General features: G+C 38.1%; 2 protein-coding genes across 4 annotated transcripts in view; both read left to right on the top strand.

Moving 5' to 3' along the window:
* LOC144647806 (histamine H2 receptor-like) overlaps positions 1-19,399 on the top strand; it is an 88,392-nt gene that overhangs the window by 68,507 nt on the left and 486 nt on the right. Inside the window, exons 1-2 of one of the 2 annotated variants that reach the window (XM_078507517.1) lie at positions 16,745-17,616; positions 18,907-19,399. The exon at positions 18,907-19,399 is cut by the window's right edge and continues 486 nt beyond it. In XM_078507517.1, the coding sequence (XP_078363643.1) occupies positions 18,979-19,399 (421 nt within the window). In that variant the 5' untranslated portion in view covers positions 16,745-17,616; positions 18,907-18,978. Of the gene's footprint in view, positions 1-16,744; positions 17,617-18,403 lie in introns of those variants that run through there. The other variant, XM_078507516.1, reaches the window with a different exon arrangement.
* LOC144647745 (guanylate-binding protein 6-like) lies at positions 2,667-15,996 on the top strand. 2 transcript variants are annotated; one of them, XM_078507421.1, is made up of 11 exons: positions 2,667-2,804; positions 4,473-4,634; positions 5,032-5,189; positions 5,896-6,068; positions 6,925-7,111; positions 7,507-7,765; positions 10,029-10,324; positions 10,768-11,022; positions 12,111-12,233; positions 12,605-12,652; positions 14,299-15,996. In XM_078507421.1, exons 2-11 carry the CDS (start codon positions 4,478-4,480, stop codon positions 14,551-14,553), a joined length of 1,911 nt encoding a protein of 636 aa, XP_078363547.1. In that variant the 5' UTR covers positions 2,667-2,804; positions 4,473-4,477; the 3' UTR covers positions 14,554-15,996. The 2 variants fall into 2 exon arrangements, with proteins under 2 accessions (XP_078363547.1, XP_078363548.1); XM_078507422.1 differs by having other exon boundaries at positions 2,730-2,804; positions 4,470-4,634.

The following is a 19,399-nucleotide window of genomic DNA, read 5'->3' as shown; positions in this document are numbered from 1 at the left end:
TTTTACGGAAAAGTATTTGAGTATTAATTATTTATTTTTACACCAAATATTCGATGCTCTCGATTGCCCGCGCTATTATTTGCTATAAGCCGTGTTTGTTATGCGACTGTTGGGAGGGCCATTACTACAGCTGCACAGGACTCAAATGGAATGATCCAAAGATGATATATTTTGACGCAAGGAGAAGTGAAGAAGGGAAGCCTCGAGCCAAGTGGTCCATACTTGCCGGAGTTTATCCCGGTTTCTGTAGCATTAAGCGGCTAGGAATATTTCTTCACCCCACCCTGAATGGAATGCTAGTCCATCGCAAGGTACCCCCCTCCCCCTCCCCCATGTTTACCCCTGGGTGGAGAGAGGCACTATGAAAGTAAAGTGTCTTGCCTTAGAACACAACACAGTGACTCTGGCCAGGGCTCGAACCCGGCGCACTAATCGTTAGGCCACCGCACTTCCCGAGAGTAAGAACAGAAATATTGAGAGAAGATCTTTTTTTAAGAATGCAGCTCTGTTGTAATTTTAGATTTTTATAGGTCATCAGTTTTACTCTTTTTTACTTTTGTGCTGATGAGGTCACCCTGGTAAAATAACACGAAAATAACAAATATTCGATAGTACCCCACAAATTTAAAATGATCACTTAAGGTTTGCTTTAACCTTATTTTTGATGATATAGACAGCTATAATAAAACGGCATCTGCAGTTGGTTCGTAAATGTTTTTAAAGAATATACGACCCATTAGTGTTGTCAAACAAGTGAATTGCACAACTGAAGTATTTTTTACCTAGAACGATACTTGTATTAAAAATGCTATTAAGGCCATCCCAATAAAATGTTTCGTTTCCCATCGCCCGACCGACCCATTTTTATCGAAAAGTAAAAAAAAAAAAAAAAAAATTCTAGATTCACTAGTTAAAGAAGCAAGAACTTCAATTAACAAACACATGATCTTGTTTTATTACCAACATGCAATTGGTATGCTGTGATGTCTTTGTCTTTAACAGACATCGACACTACGTTATTTATAGACTGTTAAGGAATAACGAACGAAAAGACCACGTTTTTGAGCTGACTTTGTAATCAGGCTTCCATACTAAGCAGCCCGGCCTTCTCTGGAACCCAGAACCCTTGAAGTGTTCATTCTTTTTATTCGTTTTTTTTTTTTGCCCGACCGACCGACCCACCATCACAAGAGACGGGGCGATGGGAAACGAAACATTTTATTGGGATGGCCTAAATATAATTCAGTTGTCTTAATGTTACTATTTTTAGCGACTACTATATTTAGCGATTTTTCCATAGCAAGATTTAGCGGCTATTTAATTTGGCGATTTTCCGAAAAGTTTAAAAAGTAAGTGATATCGTGTAAACCATAACATATAACTAAGATGGAAATAAATGTTCAGTAAAAGAATAAATTGACTTGAAATATTAAAACACTGAACATTTGCATTGCCAGAAAGAACAAAGTTACCGACATCTATTTTTAAAAGTATCTTTTAAGTCGTCTAAGACCGGAAACATGTGATCAGATTCTTATACATTTGTGACTAGACCTGCTCCAAGTCGACGTCGTATAAACGGTAGCGAGCGTCAGTAAAGCTTAAACGATAGCGAGCAAGGTCACGAAGCGACCGTGCGAGTGAATTTGGTTGCGAAGCGCGCCCAACCAACCAGAAATTGGAATGTAGTGGTGTCTATTTTTATTCTTTCCGAAAGAACAAAAATGCAGTTGAGTTTTTCCTCCATTTCGAATCCCCAATTTTAACCATCCTTAGTGAGCTTGTATTCAATTTCCTGATATTTGTCTTCTTTATAAAGTTCTTCTCATATTTATGTTAAATCTGGGCTAAACGTTTCTAATATTTCAAAATGAGTTATCACCATGTTACAGGCCTTTTTGTTGGTAACGAAATCACCGTTCCATTTTGTAAACAGGGAATCATACTTGAGGCGTTGCTGAGTAATATGCTCCGGGGAACTCGTGATTGCTGCGCTATTTTTTGATTTGACAGGAAGGATAAGAAAAATCTGCGACTGTTAGGAGGGTCATTACTTCAGCTACACCGGACTTAAATGAAAGAATGATTCAAAAATTATTAATTTTGTTATCAAATATTCCATAGAACGCACAAATTAATATGAGGTTTGCTCAATTCATAATAACAATGTTAAAGAAATCTGTAACAAAGCATTTGCAGTTGGATTGTAAATTTTCCTTTTTTGTTGCAGTTTCAATCCAGAAAAAAAGGAAGTGTACATATTTGATTATCCATCTGGCGGTAGTCGACCTCTTGGTCGGAGCAGTCTCGGGGCCGATGTTCATTGATTGGTACATGAGGAATAACTGTTATCTACGAAAAACTATTTATTTCTTCCCGTTGACGCAGCAAATCGTGTGGGACTTGGATCCCAAAGAATAACATTTCAGTTTTCAAGGAGAAATCGTACCCAGATCGAATATCGGAACAGGAGAAGGATAAACATCATCTTGATTACAAAAACGTGACACAGTTCGCTTTCTGACGCTGCACTATTATTTTGACATTAGATTTTGTATTTTAAAGTATTTTTAGTCTTTTTATTTTATTTTTTTAACATATTTTTTTACCCCAGACCGAATATGTATAAGGTACAAACAATGAAAATGTCTACCTTCCCTCTAGGGCTGAACCCCAAATAATTTCCTCCAACTGGACATGCGTACAATTCTCAGAACAATCTTTGGGATTCCCCGGAAATGTTTGAGCTCACACTAAAGTCTGATCTCAACCTGCGGACGATAGAGAGACGTCGTTTTGTCCAGGTGAGCGTTTTTACTACTTTTATAACGGCAGTTGCAATACATTACTTGATGGGAAAATATTAGATACTGTAATCTACATTTGAGTCTGACCCGTTCATAAGCTTAGACATTTCTATATAAACTGTTGTTCATCCTAGCTAGTGTCGGTGATTGCCAAACCTTTTCTGCATCATACATCGCTTTTGAAAGTGTCTTTGTTGTATTCAAGAAGAGAATCAAACTAAGCAATTTACACACTACTCTAAACATTGGAAGGAAACGTGTAGGAATCGGAAGACAGGTACAAATTTATTTCGAAATGAAATGTAAATAATAAGTTTACATCTTACGGACCACTTGAATTGATCACATTTCCGAGAATCACACACACAAAACTCAAAAATACAGAGGGTTCTCCGGAATATTTTACCAATAATTTTACAACATCTGAATCTTTCTGCTGAAAACTTCGGTCTACAGCCGAATCCAAAAGAAAAAAGAACTTTCAATAACCAGCTTTTGCTCAAAATTTCATGTATCGCTCGCATTATTATTCAAATTTTAGGGTGACACGGCAACCGCGGAATTAGATTTCGTTTTTAAGTCAACGACCTTTAGCCGCATCATTGCAGACTCACTTTCTGCCGGAAGTTTATTTCAAGAGATTTTTTTGTCACAAAATGTCTCGTTTAAAACCATTAAACGGGTTGTAGAAAGAAAATATCCATTTCAGTTTCCATCACAAACAATCTCGCCTATCGGTAATGTTATCGATGTGTTTAAACAGCATTTTTTGTATATTTTGCACTAAGCTTTGCTTCAAGAGTCTCCCAGACAAGGGTTACTTTAAAAAGGCATCCTTAGTTTCTAATATCGACAAACGGAACAGTGCATTCTTTTCCAAACGAAACGGAAAAAAGCTGTTCCTTTTGAAAATTTTCGTATTTATAACATCGCGAGATACTTGGTCACAAAAAAAAACATGTCGATCGAGGGTGAAACATTTCTACTATAACTTCCGTTTTACGAAGCCTTGGAAAAAGTTTCTTATCGTTGCTTGAGAACAAGCGCCCTCTATCTGCACTCGCCTGGAATTTTGATTTTTTCGAATCGTTTTAACGACTAAACATTGGCGTTCTTTGGCATAAAATTGTCGACCTTGCACGTGAACAAGCAGTATGGTTATAGCAAATAGAACAGTAAATTTCCGGTCATTCACTGGGAGAAACGGCAAGAGAGGAATTCTCTAAAGGAACATGTATTGTTTTTTTCAAAAATTTTCCAGTGGGAATTAGAAGGACCATTGCATTTGATTTTTCACTGGAACAACTGGTTTTTCGTACAAATGGTCAGCGAACCTTTCAAAATTCGATCAAACGTCGCTTGGTTTAGAATGTTTTCTTAACAATAAATGTTCTGTTAAGATGCATGAAAATGTATATTCCAGAAAAAATGTAACGAGTATGGGGATGAAAAGCTACGTGATGAAAGTGAAATTAAAAATTCCTCGAACCACTGCAACACATGATCCACTGATTTGCTGTATTTCCATAATAAAACAACAACAAGCGTCTTCATGATCGTAACATTTAATTCATTTCGAAAAAGATAAAAATATCATTGTTTGCTTGCACCAAAAAGCTGCAATAATATCGCAATGATATTTATTTCGGTTTTATGATCAAGCAGCAAGCATGGCTGACAAAAGAAATGGCAACATGGCAATCCCGCTCTGCCTACCTAATAACTGTCAATGGAATACAGCGACAGGGGAATATATTAAAACAGGGGAAAGACGGTCTTCACTTTATGTAGTTGATGAAGCAGTTCAAAAACTTCAAACGGTCAGAGGTGAGCTTTATAACCTTGTATTTATTGCTATGTTTATGGAAAGTGGAAGGTCGCTGGACTTCGGATCGAGCAGTCCTGGTACGAACCATGGCCGGGGTCATTATGATGTGTTCTTAGTCAAGACAATTTATTCTCATAGTGGCTATTCCCCATCCAGGTGTATAAATGGGTACCGCCGTGACTTAAGCTGGAGGTAACCCTGCGATAGACTAGCATCTACTCCAGGAGGAGTAGAAATTCTCCTAGTCGCTGCATGCTTAGGTGAAGCAGACTTTAACATAACTGTGTAGACAGGTATAGCCAGCTCGTTTAAGTTCAGCTCGTTTATTAATTTTTAAAAGCAGTTTTTTCAAAATCAAGATATTAATTGTTGTTATTCGTTTTCTGTGTTTTCTAGGTCCGGTATGTGTAGTGTCTATTGCTGGACCATGCAGAAATGGAAAGTCTTACGTTTTAAGCGAGGCTTTTGAACAACCAGAAGTTTTCCCTCTCGGACATCTTTTCGACCCGAAAACCATGGGAATCTGGATGTGGGTGGTGCCCCAAAAAATTCCGGTAAAAAGATACACGTGTTTAAAGGGAGGTGATGTTTTCGGAAACTCCGGCACTCCAAAACGAAGACTTTTAAAAACGATTGAAATATTGCCAAAAGGAAACTTTTCCAAAACAATTGACTGAGATTTCTTTTTTAAAATATTCGTTTAACTTTTTAGCAAAAAGTTTTTTGTTTTTATGTTGCTGACGGAAACGCCATATAAGAACAAATAAAGGTATGTGCTGGACCAGACTCTTCCACAGTTTTCTCTACGGATAGGAGGATTTAGTGTGAAGGGCAGCTACGAGCAATTGCGTAAACACGAATAAGAACTGGAAACGAGAGTGGCGAGCTTGCGGCTGCTGATGCGTTCTTCACCGCGCTCCACCTTTCTAGCCTCCCACGCAGTCTTGTGTAGGGAGGAGTGAAACTCGATCGCCCCCAAATACGACTGCATGGGAGGCTCCCACCCTTCTTGATTTCCCCGCACTTTTCTATTATTAGAAGCGAGTGACTGGGGATGAGGCTAGTCTCCCTTGCAGCCGTTTTTAGTGTCGGCACGCAACGCTCCTCCCCACAAACGGCTGCTCACATTCGAACAACATTCCTCTCCACCATTTCAACTCCGTACTGGACGGTAAATACGCGGTGAATAATCCAAATCGTTTTTTACCGGCCACTTATGCACTTGGTAGCTCAATAAATTAAATATATATCATAACACAGGACTCGAATGGCAAGGAGTGTACTGTGGTCTTACTGGACTCAGAGGGAATTGATGCTGTTAGTGGAGAAGGTTTAGCTGACAATCAGATCTTTACACTCACTGTTTTGTTGGCCTCTGTGTTAATTTACAACTCAACTGGAGTTCCCACCAGACATGACCTTATTGGATTGGAGTATCCTTCAATTAAGGAGGCTCGATGTAGTCTCTTTTACCCCCATGTGGTCGTTTTGAAAACGAAAATTATCTAGAAAGTCAATGTTCGATTTTTGCCAAAATACACCATAATGATCAAATATGACCAAAGTTTATTTTTTTAACGGTCACTTCGTCACAAAGGTTACCACAGCAACGATTGCGTTTTCTTTTTTTTCCAAACATGCTTGATTTCTCGAAAGCTAGACTCTTGGTATTCAGTTTTTGATATGTTAAAGTATAGTGGATTGACTACCTGTAGACAAAATTTTAGAAAAATCTGTAAGAGCGTTTAAAAAATTAAGAGTAAATCAAGAATGAAGTTTTTTGTACCACAATTTGTAGTTTCCTACAATCGGCAGTCGATATATTTAAACAAATTAAAACAAAAGTTCTCTCGCTTTTAATTACAGCAAGGCGCCCAGAAGTGTGACCACTTTTAATTTATTCACATTCTTTCGTGCAGATTTAATTCAATCAAAAGCCGTGGATAGCTTGTAGTTGACTTCTGATTGGATTAAATCTGCACGAAAGAATGTGAATAAATTAAATGTGGTCACACTTTTGGGCGCCTTGCTGTAATTAATGGTCTTTCATGGTTTAAGTGTTTATATCTCATTTTAAATAACTGCGCTTAAATACGACGAAACAATTTAAAAGCGCCTTTTTCACATTAAAACGGAGAAAATAAGGCTTGTGTGAAAACAAAAGAAAACGACAATCGTTGCTATGGTAATGATAACGATAACGAAAATGCATTTATATAGCGCAAATGGGTGTTAGGGGAAAAATTCCAAATAGCAAATTGATTTATTAATTTCTTAACATTTTGACAGTTTTATTGTGAAGTTATCCCAGCGTATTAAACTTCGCTCGAGCAATGAAGAAGCGAGAATGCATGGTGGACAAGAAGACACTGAGTTTTTCCATAAAACTTTTCCATTCTTTATCTGGCTCCTCAGGGATGTAACTCAATCCATTCCACTTGACTGCAAGGACATCGAGGAGTACTTCTATACGAGGGTACGTTCAAAATGTAATTACATCTCAGTTGTTATCGTAATGTTGCTCTCGTTGTTATGTTAAGTTTAAACTTGCTTGAGTCAGGGATGACAAAATCAAAAAATCGAGTAGAAAGAGCTTATACATTGACCAATTTTCTCCTTGAAATATATTTTTTCAACAGAAGCCTCTAAATAAAGAATGCGAAATGTTATCAGTTTATTTTTTTTTTCAGTCGACTTATACATTTGCAAACTTCGTTCTCGTGCGCTGCACGAATCAAGCACGCAAGCAGCGCATTTAAGAACATTAATATACTTGTGATAAAATTGCCGTATTTGAGGTTAATCTAGTATGTAAAATAGTCAGTTTTCGCAACAGGAAACAAAATGAGAGTTCTATATTTTGTACATCAGGTGTTTAAAGATCAAGGTTCTTCACGTGTCGATCCGAATCAGGAAGTAGCTGAAAGTATTTTGCGTTTCTTTCCTGGCTTCCATGCCTTCAAACTACCCCCACCAACAGATGATGAAGAAGTGCTGAAAAACATCAAAAGAAACAGAAGTCAGATCAACCGTGAATTTTTTTCTGAAATAGAGCAGTTCAAGAAATTACTGAGAAGCACGCTGGTTCCTAAACACAGCTTTAACGCTGGAGAAATAGTCACCGGTGAAGGTAGATAACATAACGCTGTGTGTTATATGCTAGATAAAAGACCCCAGTGCAAGAGCCTTTCCACGTAAGGTGGCATAAGACGATATTATAAGATAATGGACCCTTTGCATCTTACAGTCATATGGTGCAAAATCACACCTTAATAAAAAAGATCCGCACTGGGACATCCAAAGCAAAGCGACTTCAAACTATTTGTTTGTTCAGGGTTTCTTTTTGTTGTCCCAGTGCGTCGCTTGCCCTCCGACCATAAGCGTACGGGCACCTTCGGACCTGGGGGGGCGGAGACCTTGTTGCCCGAAAAAAAAAATGGCATGGGTTGAAAGCCGAATAAACAGGCATACAAAATGGACAACAGAACGTGCGTTAAATTAATCTCGTGACGTTGCCCAAAGATGTCAATGCACTGAATCCTTTTTCTTCGGAAATTTTTATTTATTTACTTTAGTTCAGCAAAAATAAAAGTATTTTTGGGAGGCAATTTACATTGTTTTTCCCCCACTTGAAAGTTATTTAAAATGCGTGAAACATTTAGAAGATGAACGGGTTGAAACATATTGTTGAAAGTTTTGAGCTCATTTGAGTCAAAAGCATTAGCTTTCTTACATTTGTTACCGTATCGCAGCTTTGTTTTTGGGTCCACCGCTCGCAAACGTTCAAATTAAATGGAAAAGCTGATTGCAGCTGAATCGTGCAGAATTTGAGAGAAAATCGAATACGTAAGGGTTATTTTTAGGCAACGAGGGAATATGCGATTTATTCACCGAGGGCGCAGCCCGAGGTGAATAAATCACATATTCCCGAGGTGCCTAAAAATAACCGGCTTATTTTTCACATGGGCGAGGTATCAACAGTGGCTTAAAACAATAAGAATACGCTGGAGAAAAACAAATGTTTTTTTTCTCGACACACACTTAACAACAGGAGAAAGGTTCCGAAAAGACGCACTGGGGTTTCCACTTGATAAACAGGTTATTTTTTCGTTTTTGACATGCCGATCAAAACAATCAATATACTAGCTTTACAAAGGTTAAAGATTCCGAAAGTACGCATTGGGATTTTGTAATTGCCTAATAGTACCGACAACTTTGTAACCACCTTTTTTCACCAATTAACTGCAAAGTTGGTAGAAGTGAGTGAGTCTGCGAAAGAAAGTTCTAATTTTTCGACAAATCCAGGCAATAACTTGGAGCCTGCTTTCCTCTAAGAATTGGGAAGAGGACTACGAAAACGCTCAGTTTAATTAGCATTGAGGAGGCGACAAAAGGGTTGTTTAGCTTTAACCAGGTGGAAACAAATGGGAAGAAAACGTCGAAGAGGCGAGAGAGATCATCGTTGACGATGACAAATTAAAAGAGCTGCTGGCCAGGAATAGTGAAAGATCCCGAAGAAGACAAAAAAGGTAACCTTTAGGCGTTTGAATGTTTGGAGTGTGTTAGCAACCGAACAGAATAAACTGCGGAGTTCGGAATTTTGAAAAAGCAAACGTCGAGGCACGAGTTCCGCAACGCATTCGTCATGTTTTCAATTGAGCAATTGCTCAGTAGTATTTAAAATAATGTAACAACAGTCAAAGTAAAATGAATGTAACGTTATTAAAGTAAAGTTGTGGTTTTGTTTGTAATGCGAGGCTTGTGGATTTGCTACGAGGGGAATATTATCGTAATATTCCCCTAGGGGGTTATCAACTCTAATATTCCCCTGGTGGAATATTAGAATATCAGCCCCGCTCTCCCCTGTTACAATCAAAGCCGCTCCCAGCTTTTCAGACAGTTGTTATTTAGCGGGGTTTATTCAATATAACCAGCCTGGAAGAACAAAGGTAAACGAGCCATGTGAAAAATAAGATTAATTATAGCAATTTGCAAGCGGAAACGAAAGCAGATTAATGAGAAATTTGGACTTTTAAACCACAAAGTTCGGTATATTACCAATATTTTTTTCTGTTGATATAATTCGTTCTGATTGTAATTTTGAGATTTGTCTGCTTATTTTCTATTTTTTCTCTGGCTTGTTGCCCGAATTCTTAGCGTTTTGCCCGAAAAAATTTGGCACTGGGGGGGCTGCAGCCCCCCTCGCCCCCCAGCCTCGTACGCCTATGCCTCCGACAAGGTGTGATTGCAAAGGGCCCATTGTCAACTCGAACAGATGTGGTTCTTAGTGGTAGAGTATTGACGATGGTCAATATTGTTTACAGTTGCGAATCAAATTGACTCCAGGGAATCATGATCATTTAAAACCTAACAAGTAAAATACTAACTTGCAGGCCTGGCTGCACTGGTTCAACTGTACGTGGAAGCTATCAACACTCCTGGTGTGATTCCAAATGTCCAAACAGCTTGGGAAACATTTGTGGTGACAAAGTGTGCTGAAGCTGCAGACGCCGCGCTCAAAACGTATGACGTCATTATGACGTCAAGGTTATCAGGTCAGCTGCCTTGTGATAACGAGGAAATTCGAAAGAGCCACGAGGCAGCCCTTGAGCAAGGTATTGCGCAGTTGAAGAGTGAGACTTTCGGAATATCTACAGTCACAACTGAAAAGTATCTAAAAGAAGTGACGGTAAGAAGTTGAGATCAATACACAAATGTTTAATACCGAATACACAATATCACTCCGGACAAAGACATGACAAATTAGCTGTTTCCAGTAGCTTATATAAACGACTGGTGATATTTCAGAAACCACTTAAGAGTCCAATGCACAATTTGCTATCAAACTATTGAGAACACTAGGTCGGGAATCATAGCTAATCAGCGTCTAGGCTATGCTGCGTCATTGGATACGTGAAAATGCTTGGTCGTTATTACAAAGCTGCATTAAATTAACCACTGTTCGATGTAGATTGGGCTGACGTTTTAAACGTTTGCTTTTCGTCAGTGCTTCCACAAAAGAATCAAGTGATAAATCTTACCTGCTCTTACACTCAAAAAGTTGGCTACACAAATCTATAGCGGCAATCAGCAAAAGGTGTACGTCGTTTTCGTTTCTTTCGTTTGTTTCAGGAGGCTTGTGACAAAAATTTGGTTTCATGGCAGAGGGAGAATGAAAGTTTAACACGAGAGTCATGTACTTATCTCCTAAAACATCTTAAAAAAGAGCACTTGGACCCAGTTCTTGCTTGGCTGCACGGATGGGAAGGCGCCAAAGTAATGTTCGAAGACATTGTAGCAGGATACTTCAGAATTGAACAGGACTACAAAGCTCGAGCCACTGGCGCCAAAGATGCTTGTGCTGCTGTGTTCTTTGAATGTCATCCGGTAAATAAAGGTTTAACAGTTACTAAGTGCACGAAAACGTTTTGCCCCTTTTAATTTACAAAGTCACTCGTACGCTAAATAAAATTGACCTAAACTACTTGTAAAATAGATATTCAGATATTTTACCAGAAGTTGCATATTTCTCAATACAAAATGTCTCCATAAAGATATTCGACTACAAACAAATAAAAATTGTAAATGAAATATTAATAAAGACAATAACTTGATAAAAATGTAATATATATTTTTTTAAATTAATTTTTTTATACGGCCAAAGATCCTTTTCTTTTCACGCCACTAAACTTTGCAACGACGTTCCTTTTTACATTAAACAGTATAAGAGCTTGTTGCCCATAATCCGTCTTAATCTCCATCAATCGAAACCATTCTTGGTTATTTTCGCATTTTTAAAATACCATTGGTGTTTTCTTCCTTAAAAACACAACAATTATTTTGAGATTTTCCCTTAATTTAAGAATAAACAGAAAAATTTCTAAAAATACCGAGACATACTGATAGCTCCATTAAAACATTTCTTTTTTGTAATAGTTTTTTAACCTAGTCATCGATTTTGATAATTGCATGTTTTAGAAAGAAAATGGTGAAATCCAAGATAGCGGCTCTAACGACGTTACGTGACGTCATATGACGTCACAGCCAACAAAAATTCTTCTTGTCACCTTGTAGTGTAAGCGACGGGCTTTTTACTCAGTGCAAAATAATTATGCTGTGCCTTAATAGAACGAAACTCTTGGTATGGGTTCCATCCATTCTCCCTCTTGTACGATGGTGGGTGTATGAATTTGCTCTTACGTCCGAGGGTTAATATTTCAACTTTTTTATCTTAAAACTGAATCTCTGTATTTAACATCATTTTACTTTTATCGTTTTATTTCTTTTTAATCATGTGCAAATGTAAGCGCATTGAAAATTTTAAATGCGCAATAGGAACATTATTATTATTATTATTATTATTATTATTATTATTATTATTTGTTACACAAAAACAAATCAAGTTTAAATATCGTCACCAGGTGTTAGTTTAAAAATAGCTGGTGACTTGTTTCCTTTTTTACCGATTATCTTAGGAACTAATGAAAGAAATGCATCAATATTTGGGTGTGTTGTGGCAGTTGAAAGATTTCAACGAAAATCTAATTCAAGAAATTGCCGCCAAAGCCTATCAAGATGAAGAAAGGATCAAACTTGACGTAAGGTTGTAAAACTTTTTTACATACAATAGAGGATACTGCTAATAAAGCTATTGTATATTCAGTCACACTTCCCGCGTTTTAGCAGTGCTATAATGTGCGGCGTATAGCGTACATGACAGTCCAGCTCGGATAAACTGTTTCCCGCCAAAAGTTCGGAATTGGCGCCGACTGCAGTTTTCCACTAGCAGTTTTTAACTAAGGAGGGACACTATAAAACAACAATCATACCAAAGAAATCAACTATTTAGTTGACTCACTCACATGACCGATCAACCGTGGGATGTGAAAACAAACAATTAAAAAATGTTAATGAAATATTAATAATGACTAAAATTTGATAATAATTTGAAATTTGTTTTTTTTTTCAGGAGGAATACGCTCGCTCACAACAAGAAAATCGTAAGCGGTATATAGAAGTAAGAAATTATACAGTAGTGACGTAATTCTCAGTAATTCCTCCTAGTGATGTATTCCAGATTCTCCCTACCATTAACTGACAATAACCAATACCAAGGTTATGAGATTAAAAAAGTGACGTAATCCTCGGTTATCCATGCTAGTGAAGTAGTCATACGTTCTCTTACCTTTCAATGACAAATACCAATACCAAGGTTATGAGATTAAAGAACCCCATCAATTCTGGAAAAGTGTCTTAACTGAAACGAAATTCTCCTAACTTAGTAGTTGAAAACGTTTAAACAAGTGTAGGAAAAGTTCTGATTTTGATCTTATACCTCGTTTTCTTATCATGGTATTTGTAAGAAATTGCTTCAAGCCGTGCTTTCTCTTGCAGTATTTTATTTGAAACATAAGGCGGGATTTCAAGTGACGGGGATGATCGAATGGGGCCAAAAATCAAGACCCAAGAAAAAACTCTAGGGTTTCCAACAAAACCCCAAAAAATCCCTGGACCAAAAATCAATCCCCCAAAAAATCCCATGTCGAATTTCTGACTCATTAAGTTTATCAGAAGGGTGGGAAATGATCAGAGGAACCTCTTGACAGAGCATGGCCAAAATACCCCATACTTGCGCCCGGTATACACTTCCCCTATGATGAAGAGGCAGTCTTCCAAAAGAACTTTGAACAGAAACTGTCTTCGATGGCTTCTCTACTAAATCTGTGGTACTCTAGAAACTTAACTCTACATAGCCGTATTGTCAACCAAAAAGCACAAGCCCTTTCCAAACTTATCTATAACACCGCTGTCCTCCCTGTTACATCTAGTTTTATTAAAAAAAAATTAAAAAAGATATCTCCCAATTTGTATGGCGCAAGAAAACACCATACTACAATGATAGGACCGAGAGCAAAAGGCGGTCTTAGTAAACAATGCTCTCAAAGCAACCTGGATCAGAAGACTCGATAGCAGTTACCCTGCCGAGAGTTGGACTACTATTCCTGTTACCTTGTTAGAAAAATTGGGTAGCCAAATTCTCATTAACTGCAATTTTGATCTTAAATATCTCAATATAAGCATTCCACTCGTCTTTTACGAGAAAGCCTTGTCGGCTTGGCAGGCAATAAATGTGTTTACTCCGTCCAAATACTTGATCAGATGGAACAATCGATTCATCAGGATATAGTTAATATGTAATAGAAAAAATAGAAACACGTTCAGTGTTTGTACTTTATTCGCAGAACTATGCGGCCAAGGCACTTCCGCGAATGTTTTAGATTGTTTTTAATCCCCCCCCCCCCCCCCCAAAAAAAAACCTTCTTAAATCAAGCTAACCAAAAAATACATACCAAATATTCCTACCCCAAAAAATCCCGGAAATAAAAATTTCAAACCCAAAAAAATCTTTCGATCATCATCATCAGTCAGAAAAAATGCCAGGAGTATATTTTTCAAATAACTAGATGTGCTTTTGGCCACTTAATTAGGTGTGAAAATATATTCTTTCCTCTTCAGCCTTATCCTTCTTTTGTACGTTTGACTAGTTCCAGAGGAAAGACTACCTTCCAAAACAGCTTTCGTGTCGAAGTCCCATTAGCTCCATTACATAAGATACTGGTTTTGTCATTTACCACTCATTACAACAATTTTCTCCGAAAACAGATGGAAACGTTACAAGAAAAACAGGCAGAAGAAACAAAGAGATTCCGTGAACAGAAGGAAGCGGAGGCAAAGGCTCAACGAGATCAAATGGATAACATGATGAAGGCGAGTAAGAAGCAGGCTGAAGAGGACAGACGAGTCCTCAGGCAAGAAAATCAGGAGTTAAAAGAACAACTTGTGCAAATGGAGGAATCAAATGACGGAATGCAGCAAATGGTGAAGAAACTGACGTTGACGTTGAAATCGAAGTTGTAAAAAACGAGTGAGTGGAAAGAAGCAACTAACCTCGCCACGGTGCAAGTTATTGACCTGTTGGAGATCGTACTTAACAACAGCTATTTCACTTATGAGGGAGTGTTTTACATATCGGTTATTGACCAAGCGTGAGGTCAAGATGGCCGGATATTGACCAAGTTTGGCCAACACGCAAAAAAAAAAGAACGAGGCCATTAACCTGCCATCTTGACCGAACAAGCTTGGTCAGTAAAGGATTACTATATGACTTTTTTCGAGCACTTAAAAGGAAGACAGTTGCATGCACAATCAATGGCGCACGCTATTAAAATCATTTCATTGGTTTAAAAGTTTAATGAGTGACTGTCAAATTCTTGAATGAATCGAGACGAAGAAACATGATGCGACAATAATGAAATTTAGCTCTTTTTAACCATCAAAAGGATATCGAAATTGCTTAAATTTTCGAATCAACGTTAACTTTGAAGCCTTGAAAAAAGAATGTCCATTCCATCTGGCCACCAGCTTTTGAGTATTGGACGTTTTGCAGAGTATTTGCTCGCTTCTGGCGCTTTAGTTGTGCAAACGTGCCGCGACACGAGCTGAAACTGTGATCGTTGAAAGCGTTTGGGACTTTACACTCCACGGGAAAAGCTTGAACTTTTCTACATCTATTCGACGTAAGCGTTAGAGGCTTCGGTAAAAAGATGTTAAGCTTGCAGTGCCTGGTTCGCCGTGCCGTCCGCTTTATTCCATGCAGTTTTGAAGATGTTACACAGGTTTGCCGAGTACTTCTTCAGGTATGCCACTGTCTTCAGTCTCTCCATTTTCCGCCAAACAAAACTGATATCATGTCTTGAAGTCGCTTTGCGAATTAATTTTTGTATTAGCCGGTTTTTGCGGGAAAATAAAATTCACGAAACTCGTTAACATTTGTAGTTTAATTTGTTTGCTTTCATTCGCTTCAAAACCTATTTCTTTGTTATCATACTTCCTTTCGCTAGAAACAGACAGAAAATCTTTGTGTTGTTTCGGAAAATAGCTTCATAGCGAAAAATAACGACGAAAAGCTTTTTCAAGTAGCGTCGGAAAAAAAGTTTTTCGCTTGCGGGAGCACAGCGGGCGATCCGACGCTCGGGTAGCCAATCAGAGCACGAATTTCGCTTCATCTTGACCGCTCACGGAGCTAGTCATATAATAATAAGCAATTATTGGATGAGGTTAAGCATCATTTACTGACTTTTTGTAGTCATGCACAAACCTACAGCCGGAGAGAAGGAGGAAGGATAAGTATTTTTCACTCTAAGATTCTCGGAAAAGTATTTGAGTATTTATCACTTATTTTTACATCAAATATTCGATGCTCGCGATAACCCGCGCTATTTTCTTTAATGGACAAAGAGAATTAGAAAATCTTTGAGTTGTTCGAAAGATGTTTGCTATATGCCGTGTGGGTTATGCAACTGTTGGGACGGCCCAGCCTCGTCCCCAGGCCATACCGCGCTATGCGAGTGAGCGGAGGAGGACTGGAACCGAACTTTCCCGACATGCTTGGCGGGTGACGTCACATCCCAATTCGCCGGGGACGACTGGGGACGAGGCTGGAGACGGCCAATACCACAGCTGCACCGGATTCAAGTGAAATGATCCAAAGATTATTTGTTTTGACACGAGGGGAAGTGGAAAGAACTTAGGGCCTGTTTACATGATTCCGGAATGACTTTCATTCCGGAACGAGTTCATTCCATCCCCATATATTTCTCTGTATCTGTTTACATGATACCGAGACGAAAGTCAAGTCATTCCGGAACGAGTTCATTCCGATTTTCATTCCGGAATGAAAGTTTCGTTCTGGAATGACATTTCATTTTTGTATCATGTAAACACAAAACGAATTTCGTTCCGAGATGAAATTGGAACTCGTGAAACTACATGCGGACTCCACAGTTTACTGTTTAGCGCAAAGAAGCAGCTCTATGGTCCAATTACTTGTTAAAATTGTAGATACGGCAATTAATGGGCACAAAAATATGTTTGCGCGAAACACGCGCCATCTCAGTTGTTTTGATCTCGCGCGAAAACCGCGCACGTGAAAATGCCTTTGGTTGAACCCGTCGACTCTGTCATGTAAATGCAGAACGAACTTCATTCCGGAACGAGTTTCGTTCCGGAATGAATGTCATTCCGGAATCATGTAAACAGGCCCTTATTGCTCCCGAGAGTAAGAACAGAAATTGAGAGAAGAGCTTAAATTTAAACGGGACAAAACTTTTTAACAGTAAACAGTACCTGGGGATATAAAAGAATGCAGCTCTGTTGTAATTTTAGATTTTTATAGGTCATCAGTTTTTTAAACCTTTTTACCGTTTTTATCCAACTGGTATTTTTAACGCTTTTTAATTGTAATTTATTTTAGAGGTTTATTTTTAATTTTTCCAGGGCCCTCATTGATAACAGAACTTTTGTGCTGATGAGGTCACCCTGATAAAATAACATGAAAATAACAAATATTCGATAGAACCCCACAAATTATTATGATGAATATGAGGTTTGCTCTATTCATAATTTTGATGATATAGACAGCTATAATAAAACGGCATCTGCAGTTGGTTTGTTGATGTTTTGGAAAGAATATACGACCCATTAGTCTTGACAAACAAGTGGTTTGCACAACTGAAGTATGTTTACCTTGAAAGATACTTGTATTAAAAATGCGAAAAACAATTCAGTTAAAAAAAAAGAATCTAAAATTTACTTGGCGTTTCGAATTTTAGATTCTTTTTGAAAACCATGCGTAATTCGTGTGTTGTGTTTGTTTCTTGACAAATTGAAATGGCAAAGGAACAATCTTGAGTGTTTACAATTCAGTTACGACATACAGGCTATGCCATCTTTGTTGAACTAATAATAAATTTTCCTCAATATAATCGAAATTTAATACCCACCCACATACGAGGCATTTATTAACTGTATACCCAAATTCCCTATTCAGTTTAATAGAATGTTTCCAGCTTTCACAGCTTGTTTCAACTCGTTCATTCGACTGAAATTGAAAGCATCAGAACATCTTCTTAATTATCCAAGGTATGTCAATGAAATGTTGAAGCGATGTTGAAGTTCTTTAAGTCTGGATGCAAGACGGAGACAAGGGGGCCGTGATACCAATGAATTTCATTCCGGAACGAGTTTCGTTCCGAAATGAAGTTTGTTCTGCATTCACATGACAAAATCGACCGGCTTAGCCTAAGGCATTTACGCGTGCACGGTTTTCGCGCGAGATCCAAAACAAAGATGACGCAAGTTTCGCGCAAAATTTTATTGTGCCTATTAATGGCCATATCTGCAATTTTAACGAGCATTTTGACCATAGGGCTGCTCTTTGGGCTAAACAGGAAGGACAGTCACGTTTTTTTTGCTCTAAGTTCTGTGGCCTCCGTAGCCGTATGCGGTTTCATCTCGGAACGAAGTTTGTTTTCAGTTTACATGTTACCGGAATGAGATATCCATAGTTTATTCCCCGGAGCCGCATACTGAGGACTATTGTTTTAGGCTGAATTTTAAAATATCGAAATTGGGCTATTTAAAGCACAGGGAGAAAATAGAACTTAATGTGTCTTCCGGTCGACGAGTAGAAAGTGCTGACGACATTCTAAATGAAACATTCTTTTTTTGTGGCAGTTTCAATCTAGGAGATTAAGGAAGTTACCGAAGTAATGAAACTGTTCTCCTTACTAGGATCAACAATCTCGAGAGCGTACTGTGCCGTGGTAAATAAAGAAAGATGACAAATTCGATTCCTATCATGATAAACGTTACATCTTTCTCAATATTTTTATATGTTTAACCCTGGGTTAATCGTCGATTTTGCAAGAAACCGACGATTAAAGGGACTGTGTCACGGCTGATCAGTTTAAGTTAATTTTATTACGTTTTGCCAAATACTCGATATGAAATTTAATTTTTGCAAAGAAATTACTTCTATGGGTCTAAATGACAAATCCATAGCTTCATTGCAACTAAATGTGTCTCCCTGGCGTTATAATTTAAAGTTAGAAGCAGACAAGATTAACTTTGAAAACTGGTCCGCCGGACCATATTTCAAAAACCCATATCGCAATCCGTTTCAATCTTCGTCGCTTTTGGCCATCCGTACCTTCTTTTGTATTTGCTGTGTTATTAAAATGTTCCTTTACTGTTTTAAGAGGTTATTTTATATATTTAAACGAATTTGATGGCAATTTCCTGTGCCTAAGTTTGGCTAAAATCCGTGACACAGTCCCTTTAAGCCTGGGCGTCAATTTCAAACTAAAATATTGTTTGTATTACACACGGCAGTTACTCTCTTCCCCGATATAACTTTTTTCTCATACTTAGGTGATTTCGTGTTTAGCAAATATTAACTGAAGTTCAGTGGCTAACTACACCAGTAACAGCAGATACCTGAAGATGATGGTTCGCCTACCTGCATCAGACTGCATTCCATGGCTTGTTGTGCTCATCACTGAATGTCTGGCCATAGTCATCCTTAATGTCATCACGATTATTGTATTTGTGAAGCAGCGCCAGCTACATCGCCGGAGTACATACTTGATAATCCATCTAGCGACAGTCGACCTCTTAGTCGGGGGAGTCTCGGGGCCAATGATCATTGAATGGGACATGAGGAATAACTGTGATCTATGGAACAATATAACTGGGTTATCGTTTTTAAAAGCCTCAGTACGCAATTTGTTTGTTTCACTGTCCATTTGTAACCTCGTATTTATCTCTTTAGAACGTCTCCATGCGACATTTCGTCCATTCCAACATCGTTTCGTTAAGAAATGGGTATTTGGAATAGTAGTTTCTGTCATTTGGTTAGTAGCTA

This window comes from Oculina patagonica, chromosome 4 (assembly GCF_052425735.1).
Source record: "Oculina patagonica isolate OP01 chromosome 4, crgOcupat, whole genome shotgun sequence".
Taxonomy (NCBI): Eukaryota; Metazoa; Cnidaria; class Anthozoa; order Scleractinia; family Oculinidae; genus Oculina; species Oculina patagonica.
This window is presented reverse-complemented; position numbering and strand designations above follow the sequence as displayed.